This window comes from Cupressus sempervirens, chromosome 6 (assembly GCF_028749045.1).
Source record: "Cupressus sempervirens isolate cs-2001-9-10 chromosome 6, ASM2874904v1, whole genome shotgun sequence".
Taxonomy (NCBI): domain Eukaryota; kingdom Viridiplantae; phylum Streptophyta; class Pinopsida; order Cupressales; family Cupressaceae; genus Cupressus; species Cupressus sempervirens.
The window spans coordinates 299,162,390-299,180,118 of NC_143123.1; the positions used below are offsets into that span (position 1 = coordinate 299,162,390).

The following is a 17,729-nucleotide window of genomic DNA, read 5'->3' on the forward strand; positions in this document are numbered from 1 at the left end:
GTAGCTTCTATTGGATAAATCCTACAAGACTAAAATATTGAAGATATATATATCTTATGTGAGATATAATATTGTATCATTTTAAAATGGAAACACTTTCATGTTAAGAGTGTTAAGCCCTCCGAGTAAGTGGTTTGGGGTCATGTCAAGCACCTTGAATGGGTCTTTGCACAGATTTGGATGTTTTCTCCTTGTTTTGCTTCTCTCTCTCTCTCTCTCTCTCTCTCTCTATTTCCAACCTATTTCTGATAAATTGCTCTGTGAAACTGAGGACTTTTGCCTTTGGGTCAAGGATGACCTTCTGGGTCAAGGTTGACCTCAACCCTGACCTAGGTCAAGGACAACCTCGACCTTGACCTAGGTCAAGGACAACCTCGTCGCTGACCCCAGGTCCCATTTTCAATTTTCAGGAGTTTCGAGATCTCGGGCTTTGGATTTCTGTGGGTCGGTTGTTTCTAGTTTCAGAATGGTACTCTTAAATTACTTTTAATCTAGGTCCATTCTTAGGGGTTAAGGTTAAATGGGATTTAATGCTCCCATGTCGACCTTCTCTAGGAGTGTTTGTGCCCAAGATCTTTATATAACGAAGCCTTCTTCCCTCATTTTGACATCCACGCATATCTACAATCTATCGATCTATTACATGAGTGCATCCACTATCTATGAGCAACTACCTACTTTTCAAGTGAGCAAGCATTCTATCATTCAAGCATTTATGTTCTCCATTGAAGATCAAGGATTGGAGCATTCAAGCCTTTGAAGGGATTTGGTTTAAGCATTCAAGATTCATCATTCAAAACCTTAGATCTAGCCATCATGGTGGTGTGATCTTCCTTCAAGATCCTTTGTTCATCTTCAAAATCTATTCATACTTTTTTCAAGGTGGATTCTAATCATACAATCATGGAGGTTTTGATTTACATTTGTCAATGTTATGTTCAAGCTTTCGTATCAATATACTTGTTTACATTCCAAATACAATTGCATATCTATTGAGAATCATAGCTTCATTGTTAGATTTACTTCTACTACTTGCTAGCATTCTCTATTTCAATTCCATTATTAAGGTTGATTCCAAATTGGGGTTTGACCAAGGCAAACCCCTCATCCAAACAACAAAACTATTTTTCTTACGAATATAGGTGTGGAACAGTGAATTGGATAGCAGATTTGGATACCCTTTTCGTTGAATTTGTTTGGAGCAGTGCAAGTCAAGGTTGACTTTTCGAGGTCCAATTGTGCCTGGGGTAAGATTGTGCCACACCAACAGGGTCAAGGTCGACTTCCCTTCAAAAGACAAGATTTTTGGGTTTTCTCCTTCTTGACAGTTCCAGTCTGGAATAGGTTGCAGAATTTCTTGAAACTGTACACAGACGTTAGAAATCAGCATTTTCCAGATTCAAGGTTAGTATTTGTCTTTTATCTATTTTAGGATTTAAGCACATACTCCCCTCAAAATAGAAAGAAGACCAATTGAACCTCTTTTCACCCTTCTCTCCATCATTTGATCCATTTCTGCATTGAACACTTTCTTGTGCTTAATCAATTTGGATCATTCCTTTTGGAAATTAGGGTTGAGAAGAGGTTTTAGTTTTTCCTATTCAAATATGTATATAGACATATGTCTAAAATACTATTAGGAGACTATATGTATATATACATATATATATATGTATATATACATATATATATGTATATACACATATATATATATGTGTATATACATATATATATATATATATATGTATATACACACATATATATATATATATATATGTGTGTATATACATATATATATATGTGTATATACATATGTATATATATATATACACATGTATATATATATACACATATATATACATATATATATATGTATATACACATATATATATATATATATGTATATACACACACACACACACATATATATATGTATATATAGATATATGTATATATATATATATATGTATATATATATATATAAAAAAAATCAATTATCATTATATTGATCTCACCATAATGAAAAGATATGTCCCGTGAAGGGACACGTCTCTCTCCTTGCCTCATTCCCAATATAAATGCAAGGGAGATTGCTGCATTTGAAACACACATACATTATAGGCAATGCTATTACATTTGTAGTGGTCATTCTTCAACATGGTATCAGACCGAAGCCTAGGAGGAAGATCTCAACAAAGAAATCGACAACACTGCCTGCCCTATAGATTTCATCACCCATTAAATCTTATTATACAATCCGTGGTTAATAATTATTGGATAAAATCATTGACAGTAAGCCTTGGCGCTCAAAATTACCCAAATATTTATCATCCCGTGAAAAATGTCAGACATTTTTTGGGGTCCAAAAGCTATCCTCCAAATATGGGAATCGCTGAAGATATTGTCCACCTTTGTGGAATAAATGGAAGCTTCATATGTATGAACACGTCTACCAAGGGTAAAAAATGGCTTGTAAAATAATCGTAATCTTTCTCATATCAAATGGGAGTGCATGATAAAAATAATTCATTACCCTCTGTTCTAATGTGAATTGGTCCTTGTCTCCTAGAATGATCAGGGACACGTATTTTTGGACTATTTATAATGCAAATGTGGAGAGGGTTTTGTATTTTGATTTGGCATGGGGATTGTGGGAGAAGAGGATTACAAGGTTGTGAAACCTTTCCCTAGCGACGAGCTTCCGTCATGACTGATCGACATTATGGAGAAAATAGTGGTGAAGAGTTGGTGTTTGCATTCCTCAAAGCCACTTCATTTATCTCCTGGTAAACTTTGCCCTTGTAGAGGAGATCACCCTAATCCACAGTTGATCATTGAGGGACATCTTCCACAATGCTTGAATGGTGAGTTTATGAGAGTTGGTACAACTCTGAAATTTACTCTAGTTGCTGGTTATCATGGAATGATCCATGGTCTCATAATTGAAGATGGTAAAGCCACTTATGTTTCATGATATCATTGATATGTAAAGACATCACGCCTGAAACAAGAGTACTTCAGGAGAGAAATTCACGAAGAGACTCCTGTATGATTGCGTGTAGTGCAAAGACATCTACCCTATGGCAATTAATGTATCTCTCCATGTATTGTCTTTAATAGGATGCAATTAGTGACTTGTAATTATTGTTTATTGGGCTTCCACAAGCGTTATGGTAGTTACATTGTGAGGCAATGAAATCTAGTGCTAGTTTTCTTAAAGAAATCTATTCATTGGCATATTCATGTTCCGAGCGCAACACTATATTACAGTGTACGTTTTTTTGGAAAGTGATATCACATCAGGGTTTGCCTTTTTAAAAAAAAATTTATGTTTGAGAAGCCTATGATGGAAGCGGAAGATCAATTCCAAGTGTTTTTCACCACTTCATAGTTGCTTAGCTCGTGGGTTAGGGATATTCATTCGAAGGAAGTCATGCATCATTATTGTATGTATCTCAGCGAATTACATTTAACATTGAGCTTGAAGATGACATTATAGTGTGCGGGTGGTCAAATTTGGCTTCCTATGATGAATTTCTTAAAGAAGCGAATACTGGAAGGATCTTGTGGGACTTTGCAGACCTACAAATAGGTTGTGGGTGATTGACTGTGTAATGTGGGGCCACCAAAATGGATGTGTGGTCATTATTCTATATCTATACACCAAGGGCCATTACTTAATCAGATTACTAGGAAGGCTAAAGTCGTGCTAGTGGGAACGACCATCGTCTTCGTGTTAAAATGTATATAGAGATATCAAATATTTTTTATGCTCTCAAGGAGGATTCTGGAGTCTTGGATTCCACTAGAAGGACATGGTATTGATAGTCTCATGATAGACAAAGTTGAATGAAAATGTTGCAGCTAGTAAGACTATTGGGTCTTAGGCACTCTGGTGAGTTAAAAGAGGTTCAAAAGTTGTGCATTTCGCTGCCCTCCCAAGTCTCGACTATGTGCATTGTCAGAGATGTTGGGTTCAATATACATGTCAAAATAAAATTTCTTGTTGCTTGATGAACATTATTGAGGATTGGTGTAAGTAGTTTAGATCTACTAAGAAGAATATATCATGCAAGATTGAGCATATGAATACTTAGAGAGAAGTATTGACTGGATTATATTTATATTTATGGATTTATGGGAACTACTATGGTTTCATCTTAGAGTTGCTTGTTACCATTACTGGAAGCCTTCTTGTTCATCTATCTCTTGTTATACCATAAAAAATAATTGCAATTTGGAACAATCTTATTCACACTAGCATTGGTCATAGAGAATACTTTGGATTGATTATATATTGGAGGTTTAAAGTCATTTGATGGCCCCTTTAGATATATAGGTTGATGACTAACAAAGTTCAAGGTTGATATCATTCATGCATGATTATCTATCATCAGACTTGATAGTGACTAAGTGAGAATTTTACATTTTGGGGGGAAATAACAATCAATGTTCCATTCCCAATGTTCAACAAAATGCTTATGTGAAGGCATTTTCTAATTTGACGCATATGGACTTTCATTGGAGGAACTTGTATCAAGGATGCTCAAATAAGTATTCATTATCTTTGAGTATTACATTTATCTACTCACTATATTTCTTCTCTTATTTGTAATTCTATACATACTATAAGAGCTATTTGCCTTGATCTTTTTCCTTTGTCTCTTGAGATGCTCTTGCAGGAAAAGAAGGTTGGTACTTTACACATGCTACCAAATACTGTGCAAAACTCAATCTTATGAGATTAGCTCCGAAGAAGTTTTGATCTAGAGCTCATTAGTTATCTTATGATCATGCTGGATAAAGTGAGGGTCCTAAAACGAATATATTTGATGATTGAGATTATGAGTATCTTTCTATACCAAGAGGGAGCCTGACAATTCATTAGAGACAACCTTTGACAGAGAGGGAGTAGATAGAGGATATGTTTTAGTGAACCTAAGCCCTGAGGGAGTCTGGCATCTGACATTTCAGTAACTTTGAACGAGGAGCTCAAAAGTTGCTTTTAGATTGAGAGGGAGTTTTGACACTTTATTAGAAGTAACCTTGACAAGGAGGTGTAAAGGTTAGTGTTTCTTCATGAAGAAGTTCCAAGTGCAATCCCTCATAATACATTCTTCTCTGTGAAAGATAAGTTTGAGGTGAAAACCTTATTCTCTGATATGGTTCATGCCGCATAGTTCCAAGAATCACGGCGATTCATGCGATTCACGCGATTCGGCGATTCGATTCAAGCCAAACGATTTTTTGTGAATCGGTGAATCGAATCAGTGATAAAGGGTTTATGAAATAAGTTACTCACTAAATTTCAAGGGTTTTTTAAATTTTCCGATTCATGGCCGATTCGATTCCGATTCATGGCCGATTCACGATTTGATTCGGCCTTGCCGATTCCGATCCGATTCCGATTCTTGTTACTTTGGAACTTCATGGTGGATGTCATGACAAACATCACATGATAAGGTTATCAATTGGCAGCAGAGCAAAGGAAATAAACAATCATTGGTGCATTTTGGAGGAGTCCTTGGCTTAATCACTACATCTGAATGCTCAGATTGGTGTGGATAAGGAATCATTTTTCTGCTTCGGTCATCTGATCAGACTCAGAGCCTCATATCAGACTTCCCTTGTGCTCATTTACTTCAATTTCTGAAGGTGTTGATGTTGGGTGGATGTCTACGGGTGAACATGAGTAATTGGAATTACTTTGAAGGACCAATCGTGGAAGTCTATATGTCATAGCCTGGAACAACTCTCTTTCTTGAACAACACTATGCCTACAGGATTGTATTCTATGGCATCTAATCAATGGTGACTGTTGCTGCATGTCAGATTAGTAGTGCAGTTTGTTGTTGCACTTTCATGGTATCAACCATATTGATGAATTACCAGGTGCAAGGTATTGATTTGAGGCATTCTTATTTTTGCTGCAATCCTTAGTTTACATCTCTGAAAATAGATGCCATATTGCTACTTGTAAGAGATTTGAATATAAATTCAGAGCAGTGGGTTTAGTTGTATGCCAAGTGTCTGCAATAATACCTCTACAGTATAAAATGTTAATTTCAGCGTGATGCCACATGTTTGTTGAATTGTCTTTGAAAAAACAAGAAATGGTTTTGATTATTTATTAGCGAAGTGTTTGATGAAATACCAATGCTATGATTTAAACATTCGGGATGAAATTTTTGTTTCAGAACCCAGGGAATATTGTTATCTCATTTCTGCAGTTAAGGTATTCTCTGAGTTTTATGTAGACAAACCATTTGACAATTTGTCTCAATAATTGCAAGATTGAAACTTAATTCCTAACCATTGGAAGTTTAGAAAGTAGTGAATAATTTTCTGATAAGAATTTAATGACACATTTAATGGCAAACAAATTTGGGACTTACAAAAAGAATGGAAGTGGGTAATTTGCTGTATATGATTGACTTACAATTGGAGGCAGATTGGAAGCTTTATAATTGGGCTTTGCAACCCTAAATGTTTGTTTTAGTTTAGTGGTAGTTTAAAGAACATCTTCATAAAGATGTTAGACTTGCAGTTGCTTCATGTCTCCTACAACAACATATAATGCTGATGTGTTGAGTAAGGTTTTGCAGCTGATTGTGAATACTTTGATGGGTGACATGATGAAAAAGGCCGAACCTTTGTTAAGAGGGTTAAGATCTTAGAGTTTATGACAAAGGTCAGATCATTTACCTTTATGATTGACCTTGAATGTAATGATTTGATTCTTCACATGTTTCAATGCTTCTTGGCTGAAATTCAGAAGCATCATCTAGACAATGCAGGGGCTTGCATGCAAATTGTGATATCCTTAATCTTTGATGAAAATGATGTAATATGCAAGCAAATGCAATTAGATTTGTTAACCATTTGGAGGAAGGGACAAGTTGTACCTCCTTTTCCTTATGAGTTCTCAAGAAGATTAGGTGAACATAAAATTGAAAGGTTCATGACTAAAATTGAACTAAGATTAGTGGGCTTACAGGTTGTAGGATCTCCGGAAATGAGAAAAAATAAAATGAGAAGAGAGCAAATTTGTTTCACTTGCCGGAAACAATGGACACCTCATCATGTTTGTGGCGATTGTAATAAGGACAAAGCAGCCAAAGAAGTTCAGGACAACAATGAAGGAGATTGTAATTTCATAGAATTGCCCCCGCAAAGTAACACAAATATTGGCAATCATATGAATCTAGCCATTGTTATTCGTAAAGGACACACAAGCCTCTATATTGGTGAATTGAAGGTTTTTATTGACAAACAGTTTGATGAGGTTGATCTTATTCAAGAAGAGAGCATAATGGAGTCTTCACATGATAAGAACTTGCTTGAAAATGGTGACATAACAACCACCTTGTCTTTGCATACAAATTAGTCAAACATGGAGTTTGAGGCATATGATAAATCATGTGATTATTATAATAGCATCTCATTTATACATGATAGTAATTTAGAGGGTCAGTCAAAGATGGCAATTCAGGATGATGGTGATTTGGATGTCCAATCAGAAAAAGCATTTCGATATGACTATGATGAGAAGCATGCTTTGATGAATTGGCTGAGAGTTACAGAAGAGATGGTTGTTGCAGCTCTAGTATGTTATGAGGACACTTACAGGCTTATTGAGAATGTCTATAGGAAGGCTCAAATGGAAAAGAAGAAAAGGGGAATGGAAAGTGATTTTCCTGTTGTTGATTTGTAGGTAGTCAAAGCAGCCTTTGAATCCATAAAATCAGATTATTTATGTTTTCTTTCAAACAAGGATTATATTTTACTGGTTGCTGAAATATATGCTAGTCAATTAAGGGGAAAAGCAGATGAGGTTAATAAGCTCAATAGGGAGCTTAAGGATGCTCAGGAGACGTTGGATAATACACGTGTTGCTCTTTATGAAGTGGAAAATCAGATTGTTTCCACCAATCAATCCAGGGAACAGGAGATCAAAGGTAGGCATGAGATTTTCCAAGAAGTGATTAAGGAACTCGATAGCATTCAATAGACTTGTGACTTGGATAGCTGCCCCAAGATATAAAGTAATAAAATTTTGAATCACATTCAACTAGTAGACAATTCTTTGTTTGAGGTGGATGCTGTTGAGACATTTGATTATCCACTTTTTGAGCTGAGTGAGGAAGATCTTTCTGTTTTCTGTAATGAGGATGGGAATAATTGCAGGATTGTGGACCAAGGTGCAGTTTCTACTGATGAGTTTTGGTCACAAGATTGGAGTGGTGGATTGGTTTGAAGAGTTAGTACTGTTGCTCAGTCTTTGATCAGCTCATACATGGTTCCAAATTCTGACTTACATATGAGCAGGATGGACTCTATTCTTTACGAACTGAATAGATCTTGGTTGAATATTGATGGGAGTTATAGTTTGATAATAGGGGATGAATTTAAAATTCTTTCCTTATGACACCTGTAGCATTAGCCTTTCCGCACCTTTTTTGTTGATTTCATCTTTTGAGTAGTTCGATTCCTTCATCAGTAGTTTCGGATGGGCAATTATGATAGATGGTAAGCATTGTCATGGGAGATCATTCACAGATGGATAGTTGTCTAGTATTGATTGCTCCTTGAGATATTTATATCTCCTCATACCAGATAGCTAACACAGTGTGGTGTTGTGGGATCTTGGTATCAGCATGGTTGATGCAATATTTCAGTGGGGTATCGATGAGTGACTTCATAATTCTGGATATATTGCTCATATCAGAGTAGCGCAACAGATTTATACTGTCTTTTTGGTAGGAGTTAACAACCCTTCATCATTGCTCTCTTTTGAAAGAGTCACTTCCTTATTTTCTTCATATTCCTTTCTTCTTCCATTACTCCCACTTTAATTACTTGTTCTCCTCTCCGTCCTCTATATTTCCTTTCAAATTAACTCACACTCTCTATTATCTTATTTTGAGGGAGTCACAACTCTTCATTACATATCCTTTGACCTTTCATTAAATTTAGTTAATTTATAATTTTATTTATATTAGTTAATTAATTCTTTTGTGTTTTAATTTTTTTATTGTTTTATTATTATTAATTTATCATTTCAGATAGGGGACATCACATAAACATCTGTTAGTTGTCATAGATTTGGTTGTTTATATTGGCCACAAAGATATAACATCTCTTGTTCATATGTGGAAGTGTTGTTTGGCCTTTTGCCCATACACGAGAAAAAGAAATAGGCAATTGTTTGTTTGTTTGCAGTGCATGCACAAAAGGCCAGAAATTTTACATGTAAGTTATGTAGAAAGCTTGAGGTTGTTTTCTTATGTTCTTGGGTTTAGTTTAGTGTTTAGTTGCATGTTATATTCCTCTTTTGAAGGAAGGTTCTACATAACATGTTCTTCTTTTTATACTCCTGAAAGGGACAAATTAAAGCATAAACAAATAACAAATCTTACTTACATATGAATGCCTTCATCAAAAGTTCCAACTTTTCCGCTAATAAAACTTTCATCAATATTGAGCCCTAAATGGTTTTACTGTTCTGTTTTAGAACAATAATATGCCTTTATCATTTTTTGGGATCTTTTCTCTAATTAAATCTTGCATCCATGGTGAGCCCTGAATGGTTTTACAGTTTTAATGTTCTTAAATAACAATAATATGTTAGATGTCATTTTAAGTAGAAGTCATTGCATGCTAAGTACAAGTCAATGGTTTAGTAAATGTTAACTTGGAAAATGTATCTACCTCTTAGTATCTTTTTTAACTATGCACATGGTTTCTCTTCTTAATGGCATATATGAATCTTGATTAGTCAAGTTTAATGATTACCTACTGACTACTTTTCATTTATATTCTTTCATAAAGGATGCAATCGACCTTGTGCAAGGCCACTACAATGTGAGTCGTGAGATAAAATCTCCTTTCCAAGCTAGTGGGCTAGAGGCTGTTGCTGTAAGTACCTTTTATATTTGATTTTTGTAGTGGCATGCATTTCTTAGTAAAGAAATTTAAATTGTAAACTAAATTGCAAACCAAGTTGTTATTGCTTGTTGATAAGCTCTAATAATTTTTCTATGCCTTCTATTTGATATTGCTAGGTTTTGGCAAGTAAAGAGAGAAGTTTGAAAATGTTTGTTACTCGCCAATATTTAGGACTGTTAGATTTTAAAATAGTTACATTTCTCTGGGAACAGAAACAACAAGATGGCAAAAATCAAATGCAAACAAAATATAAGAATTACAACATCACAATTTTGTATCCATGGTGGGTGAAATTGGGTTAAAGAAAAAGCTTCAGTGCAACATCTTTGCATCTTACTCCAAGTATGCAATAAGCTGTAGTGAATGCTAAGATATGTTCATCAAAGACCCTTCATGATCTCAACAAATTATTTTGAGTGTAGTTGATAAATGTGAGGGAATTCTCTTACGGTCCCATGGACATCCCAATATCTCTAAAATAGTATGACATCTGAGTAACATCTCCTCTTTGAGCAATGCATATCAGAAATGCTCCATCTTTAATGTCCTCAGATACTTGTCGATGGTGGCATAACAATGGAGGGATGCCTCAAGGACATCCTCTTCCCATGAAACTGATATTTTCTTGTTTTGCTTATCAATTTTTATTTCTTGAATTTCATTCCTTTGTGTTTTAGCTTTTGCATTCACTAGTTAGAGAAAATGCACCCATTCAAACAATTTTCTTTTTATAATTCTGGGGTTTATTTTTATAGCAAAATTCTTCTAGTGTTAATATTGATATTGGTCAAATGCATGTATTCAGTCATTTCCCATGGCTTCATTTTTGATACTTGCTGGCATCATGTTATCAACCATGTCACTACGGCAAGGTAAGATACTAGAATGATTCGCAGAAAAATAAATAAATAAATAAAAGATGAAAGATATGGATTTGCATATGTTTTACCGATTATTTCAGTAGTAGAATCCAGGAATTTGAATTTTGTGTGATAATGGTTGGTTTTATTGGAAATGCAGCAAAACAAGATTCACGACGATTCTTTTTTTCTGCTTTTTGGGCAAGTCTTGCTTTGGGAATCATGACATTTGTACGAATCAATGGTCGTCTGTTTTGTAATAGGCCTTGCCTGCAGAAGCAGCTTTGAAATTTGATTTGTGGCAGTTCCCAATCACAATTATTTAGCTGCAGCTTCTCATTAACTGGCTGTGGTTTCTTTCTAAATTCATTTCTTGTATAGAGTTCAGTTTTTTAAACTATTCTTTGTGAATTTCCAATGTTATGAATTCTCATTACTGTTACCTTGTTCTATTTTAGAGTTGGTCATGTCTCCTGTTTTTTTATGATTGTTCAATGCTATGAATATTACTTGATCCTTTTCCATTTATCCAGCATTCATTTTTTGAGGGAAAAACAGCTTATATGGTCTAAAGAATAATATATTAAGTTATATATATTGAATATTTCTTCTCCAATTCAAGTTTAGGCTGCTTTAATATTATTCAGTTGAAACCGTCACATTTGATTTGATTGGTTGCACAAAATTAAAGAGTACATCAGAGATTTGTATGATCCATATTTGACTCATCATTAAGTTCTGCAGATCTAATTTAAATTGAATAGTTTTTTGATAATGATGCTTCAAGTTAATATTGCAAGTTATAGGCTATTGTATACATAGGGATGTCATTTGAAGATCTACAATTTGTTTTGCTGTTTAATATTTATTGGTCTGTGTTAATATTGTAGCTTTGGTCGGATTGATTTAACCATGAGATACATTGTTATGATTACTAGTTAACTATTTTGATTAGTAATCTTTAGACAATTAATATATACATACATACATATAAAACAATTCTCTAATAATTACTAATCATAAATACTGGAACAATGTATTAATGAATAAACATGTCCCTTCATGGGACATGTCTTTCCTTGTCTCATACACAATATAAATACAAGAGATCGCTGGCCTTGGAGCACATGGAAATCACATGTAGTTCTATTACATTTGCAGTGATAATACTTTAAAATGGTATTAGAGCAGGTGATAGTCATGGAGCATATTTAAACATCACAGTCTAGGGTGATACTAGTCCATTTCATATTCCATAAGGAAAATTAGAGGAACAAACATTGAAGATTTGTACAGCTTAGGCCAGATTATAAATTCTAGAAGATTTTTTTCTTTTTTCTTTGATGACCCACACCACAATTGACATCTAGAGACACCCATAAGAAAATACATGGATTAAATAATATGCATTGATATCATCGTTTAAGGGAATTTATGGAATACATGATTGAAATATCTCTTCTAGCACCAAAATATTTTGTTGGTCGATAGAGAGAGAGAATGGAAGATATAGTATGTGGTTGGACAAATTAGTTGGAAAGTTTGCTAGGACCTCAAAAAATATTTCATACAGTAATGGAATCTTAATTGTTCAGAGTATTTTGTCTTTAGCGCAATCAAACAATTTGATAACTAAGAAAAGATCTAAATTGTGTGTCATAATTGACATCTATAGACAACCATAATAATATACATAACTTGGATTAAATAATAGTGTATTCATATCATTGCGAAAGGGAATTTATGGAATACATGATTGAAATATCTCTTTGCACCAAAATATCTCTATTGGTCCATAAAGAGAGACAAAGGAAGATATAGTATGCAGTTGGACAAAATATTGGAAGTTTACTAAGACCTATAAAAGTATTTCATATAGGTAAGGGATCTCAATTGTTCAGAGTATTCTATGTCTTTAGCACAAGAGTTAATTAATCTTGTGGTGGTTTGTGACTTGAGTTTTGTAGCAAGACAAATCTCCCAGTTCAAACGATTTGATAACTAATAAAAGATTGAAATTGTGTCATACTGGAAACAATGTTTGACTATTATAGAGCATTTGAATATATATATATATATATATATATATATATATATATATATATATATATATATATATATATATATATATATATGCATGTGCATAAGCCAAAATGCTTACAACTGCTCCTCTAATATACTAACAACCAAATTCAAGGCGTCATTTGTACTTGGTGAGGCACTATAAGTGACATTTAGAAGGATTATGGATTGTTGCAAATATTTGTTTGGACAACCTATGAGGATAACTTGCCTACATGGTAAGGTGTTGAAGACGGTCGTCCAACTATTTCATTCAAGAAATGTGCAATGGCTATTCTAGGGTGACTTGGGTTGAGCATGCCGAAGTGGATGAGAGCAGTTCACAACATTTATCGTTAGTTGGTGAAATTGAGTTTGGCATTCGACACCAAACAATATTGGATTAGTGAATTTGGATAGATAATGCGAACATTTGGTAAGTGTGTTGGCCAACAATATCCATGCCAAGGATCTCAGGGTATTTTCAAAATCGGAGGGATGAAAGACCTTGTTGAAATTAGTGGAGTGCATGGAATAAGCTTCTAGGGAGGTGTGAGTGACACATCAACTTGTCTCTATGCAAGCGGGGTTGAGGATGCACGAGTAATGATTTGAAAGAGTGCAAGTGATCTCGAAAGACCTCTTGGCATTGTCCTTAGTGTTGCTACTTCTTTCTGATTCCTTGTTCCCCATAAGACTCTTTGATTTCCTTAGGGATGAAAGTTCTAGAAATGAGTAGGATATCTTGTCAAATGGTGGTTTTGTTCAAGAAATGGGTCATATTGTTAATGGACAAGACCTTGTCAATTCTATCTTTCTTTTGTGTGTCAATATGTTATGGCCGTGTTATGGAAGGTCGCTCAAAGGACACATTAGAAGGTGAACAAATCAATGAGGATGAAGGTTATGCCTCCATGAAGAAATCCAAGGATGCCTTGGTTGGGGATTGATGTGTTAAAGTTGTAGCTTCACTCAGATTGATTTGATTTGATATACATTATTATTATTGGTAATCATCATTTCCTATATATACTTATCCATGTTAATAATATATACTACACACACATTGTTATACATATTATTATTATTCATGTTAATATAATATTATTTAAATGATGATTGCACCATAGAGACATGTCTCTTCATATTTATATGAGATCCAAATTTGCATTTGCACATCATCAATAACAATGGCTATGATTCTACATTTGTAGAAACGATCCTAGAAATAACATGGTATCAGAGTAGGATTGCATATGTAATGAATTAAATACATAATAGAACATCAAATGTTGGAATTAGTTAGGATTCATTAAAATTGCTAATCTTAAAGATCCATAGAAAATTGTGACGTAGTTGGTGTACATAGAAGTAACTGGACTGTGAAGTACAATCTTTGTAGGTAAGGGCACGTGACCTCATTGGAAGAATAATATGGCAAAATCTTATCAAGGAAAAGATAGTGTGCAAATGTGGCATAACAAAGGAAGACTAATTGAATGTTGTATGAGCTATATGGCAGTAATTAGGCATGAAATTTTAAATAAAACACTAGGAGTTGCATTATTGTATAAGGGTGAGAATAAAGAGTCTAAGCAAATAATTGCTTGCCAATTACTTGATATAAGGCTCCTAAATGATTTGAACCATTGGTAACGCTGAGCATATCTGTATTGTAATAAAAGAAGCTAAGACATCAAAGACTTCCTTGGTCAATGTTGAGGTCAAAATGCCAGTAGAGACATGAAGATACCATTGGCAAGCCACTACAAAATAGGAGTCGAATTTAATCATTATCAAACCATTGAGCTATAAAATGTTGCACAAATTTTATAGTCTACAAAGTGTTATAAGCATTGAATGCAGACGTCCAACAGTTTGAGGAATGACAACCAATAGATTTTTTTATCTTCTTTGTTTCACTCAAATTTTACCTTACATGAGTGACATCATATATGTAGTGGAGAAGTTCAGTGTATGTTGCATATACATTTGACAAGAAAAATATGTGACTGACGTGCTTGGTAAATTGCTCATTATTGAACTTTGAATAAAGGAGTAACATAGCCCATATTGGCTCCTAATTTAACAGTGATTTCAGCTACCTTTTATAATGCCAGAAAACCTAGGGTACGCTACAAACCATTATTGGTATTTTGCAAATCAAAACAAAAGGATCAACTAACAAGACATCAAAGTCTTCTCCACTTCGAACCCTACAAAATTTAGGCAGGTTTACCTCAAGAATTCAAATCTATACTCTTCTAGTCAAGATTTATAACACAAATTCCAATGGCAACAGATTTATGAGCCTTTTTTCTTCTAATTCAATGATCTCGAGATATGGCAACCAACTATTTTACCAAAATCCTAAGGCTTATTGAATCAAGTGCAAACCAACATTTTCATGCTTAGTTAATAGAAATATAAAGATTGATTGATAATTGTATTATGCATCATGCAAAACATTCCACTCAGATTAACTTACAAGGATGGCTAGTGCCTTATCTATTGAGCTATAACTAACAGAGACCACAAACCTACTTATCCAATCTCAACACTTTGTGTAAAGATTTATTTATATTCACATTAAGATCTCATACTTATCATATCTTCACTTAAAACCATGGTGTTCTTTCACTTTGCATTAAGCATTTACATAATCCATTAGATTATTGGAAAAAGAAAACTGAAATATAAATCAAAGAAAATTACAATTGAAATTCAATAAACTTTGCTATCAAAATTTCAGAGAACAAAACAGAGACAAGATTTGGGATGAAATCAACTCTCGGTATCTGTATTCATTTCCTTTGAGGTGTATACAATTCAATGATTATCTTTGTCAAAAATAACTCAAAAGACGAGCAATTGTAACTTAGTATTTAATTTTCGAATTGATTTACAGTCTGCATGGTCCGACTTAGAATTTACAGAGGCTTATGCAATAAAAGAAATTCAGACCCTCCTTTAGCCTTGGAAAATCACTTATATAGCATGAGTTGCAACAAGCTTCAGACATCAAGGGAAAAGGACAATTGTCCTTAGCACAGAAAAGATTTACAAAAAGGACAAAAAACTGTCACTATTACAGAAAAGACAAAATTTGGTTTTCGTTTGTCTTTTGCAACATAATGGCTTTCTCATTGATTTTCTTGTGGTGAGGTCAGTTCTATTGTAGCAACTTCTTGTTGATCTGTTTCATCTATTGATTGGACCTACTCCATCTATTGTTCTTCGGGCTGTGGGACCACTTGGCTAACACGTGATGTATCATGCACTGATATCTTCACATTGATCACAATTGTTTGCTCTTTTGCCAGATCATCAGTTTGAGTGGCCATGTCTACTGTTGTAGTTTGTTGCTTCTTTTCCACCTCTTCGGTTTGAATTACTACATCAACTAACTGCACCCTTTCTGTGGCAATTGATTTGTCCACATTCTCACTCTCAACTGCCATTTGTAATAAGTGTGTTGTTGGGGAATACTCAGCTATCGACTTGTCAAAAAGTGCATCATCGGGCTAATTGAAACTTAATATTTCTTGTTCTTTCTTTAGGGTATCTTTTCCCATTCTCCTTATCTCAAGAAAATCTTGTTTGAAAGAACCAAAAAATAATTGTACCCATACAACTTCCTCGATAGTTCTAGTAAACCAAATGTATTTTTCATCATTTACCACCTTATTAAGCTTGATGCTCATCAATTCATTTAGTTCTTTGGCCCATTCCTCCTTTCCTTTTATTTCACCCATACCTTTGAGCGTAGGAGGAAACAGATCACAACTTTTACCAAGATACTTTAGGAAGCAATTTTTTATCCTTCTTTGCAACAAATTTCTCTTATGATCAAAATCTAAGAGATAATTAATTTGATTAAAAGTTCTCTCAACTTGTTCATTAGAAAAGTCAATGACATGATAACAAAGGGTTGTGATGGCATCATCCCTACTGATCCCTTTATTCATAATTGGCCTTAAGCTTGTCCCATTATTTATTAATTGATTCCATACCTCTACTAGCTTTGATAATTCTAAATAAAATAGGGGGCCAACCTACCCTATCTACTAGATACAAAATAGTATCCCAGATTCTGTCTTCATGTTTGATACCTAATTCCACATGTAGTGAACACATTTTTTCTTTTTCTTCTTCAAGCTCCTTAGCTGAATAAAGTTGTGGTTCTTGAGGAGTACTTGGGATTTCTACAATTGGAATGGTGTTAAAAGGTGGTACTAGGGGAGGAGGAGCAATTCTGAGTGGGCCATATTGTGTGCCTACCTTTCTTTTCCTAGGTTTTTTCTCCAATTGTGCGATCTTGCTTTCCAATAGGTAGATCTTCCTCCCTCTTTCATCATAGGCTTCCAAAACCTTTTCAAAATTCTCATTTAGTTCCAAGAATTTATTTTTCTTTGGTTGCCACAACTACACCAAAGTCAACAATTTCCTTGTTAATTAAGGCCACGTTTTCATGTCTACTTCTTCAACTCTGTAGACCATGAGACTGCTTATATGCTCAAAATCTGAGACTTCCTGAATTTTGGCCTTGTCTCTCTTCTGAATAGACCACATGACCAAGGATTTGTGGTCATCATTGTATTTGATCCCTTTATGGGCTTGCAAAACGTTGTCCTCAGTTTTAAACTTGGTCTCCTTTTCCTTTCTGACAGCATAAAAACCCATTGCATTGGCAATGTCCCATTCAGGCAATATCATGATTCCCAAATCCTTTAATAATTGCCTTCCCCCCCAGGGGTTATCTATCCAAAATCTTCCATGAGGCTAGCCTTGACCTCCTCTTCAATGTCGATTTTTTCCTATCAGGTTGCTTTGCTTTAATCTTTTTGCACTTTGCCTCAA

At 34.5% G+C, this 17,729-nt stretch overlaps 1 protein-coding gene across 2 annotated transcripts in view; it reads left to right on the top strand.

Moving 5' to 3' along the window:
- Positions 1-11,334, top strand: part of LOC149552390 (phosphoinositide phosphatase SAC7-like) — a 197,352-nt gene extending 186,018 nt beyond the window's left edge. For both annotated transcript variants that reach the window (XM_089787934.1, XM_089787933.1), the window contains exons 19-21: positions 9,832-9,918; positions 10,754-10,820; positions 10,969-11,334. In XM_089787934.1, the coding sequence (XP_089644060.1) occupies positions 9,832-9,918; positions 10,754-10,820; positions 10,969-11,096 (282 nt within the window). In that variant the 3' untranslated portion in view covers positions 11,097-11,334. The remainder of the gene's footprint in view (positions 1-9,831; positions 9,919-10,753; positions 10,821-10,968) is intronic.
- Positions 11,335-17,729: the final 6,395 nt, after the last annotated feature.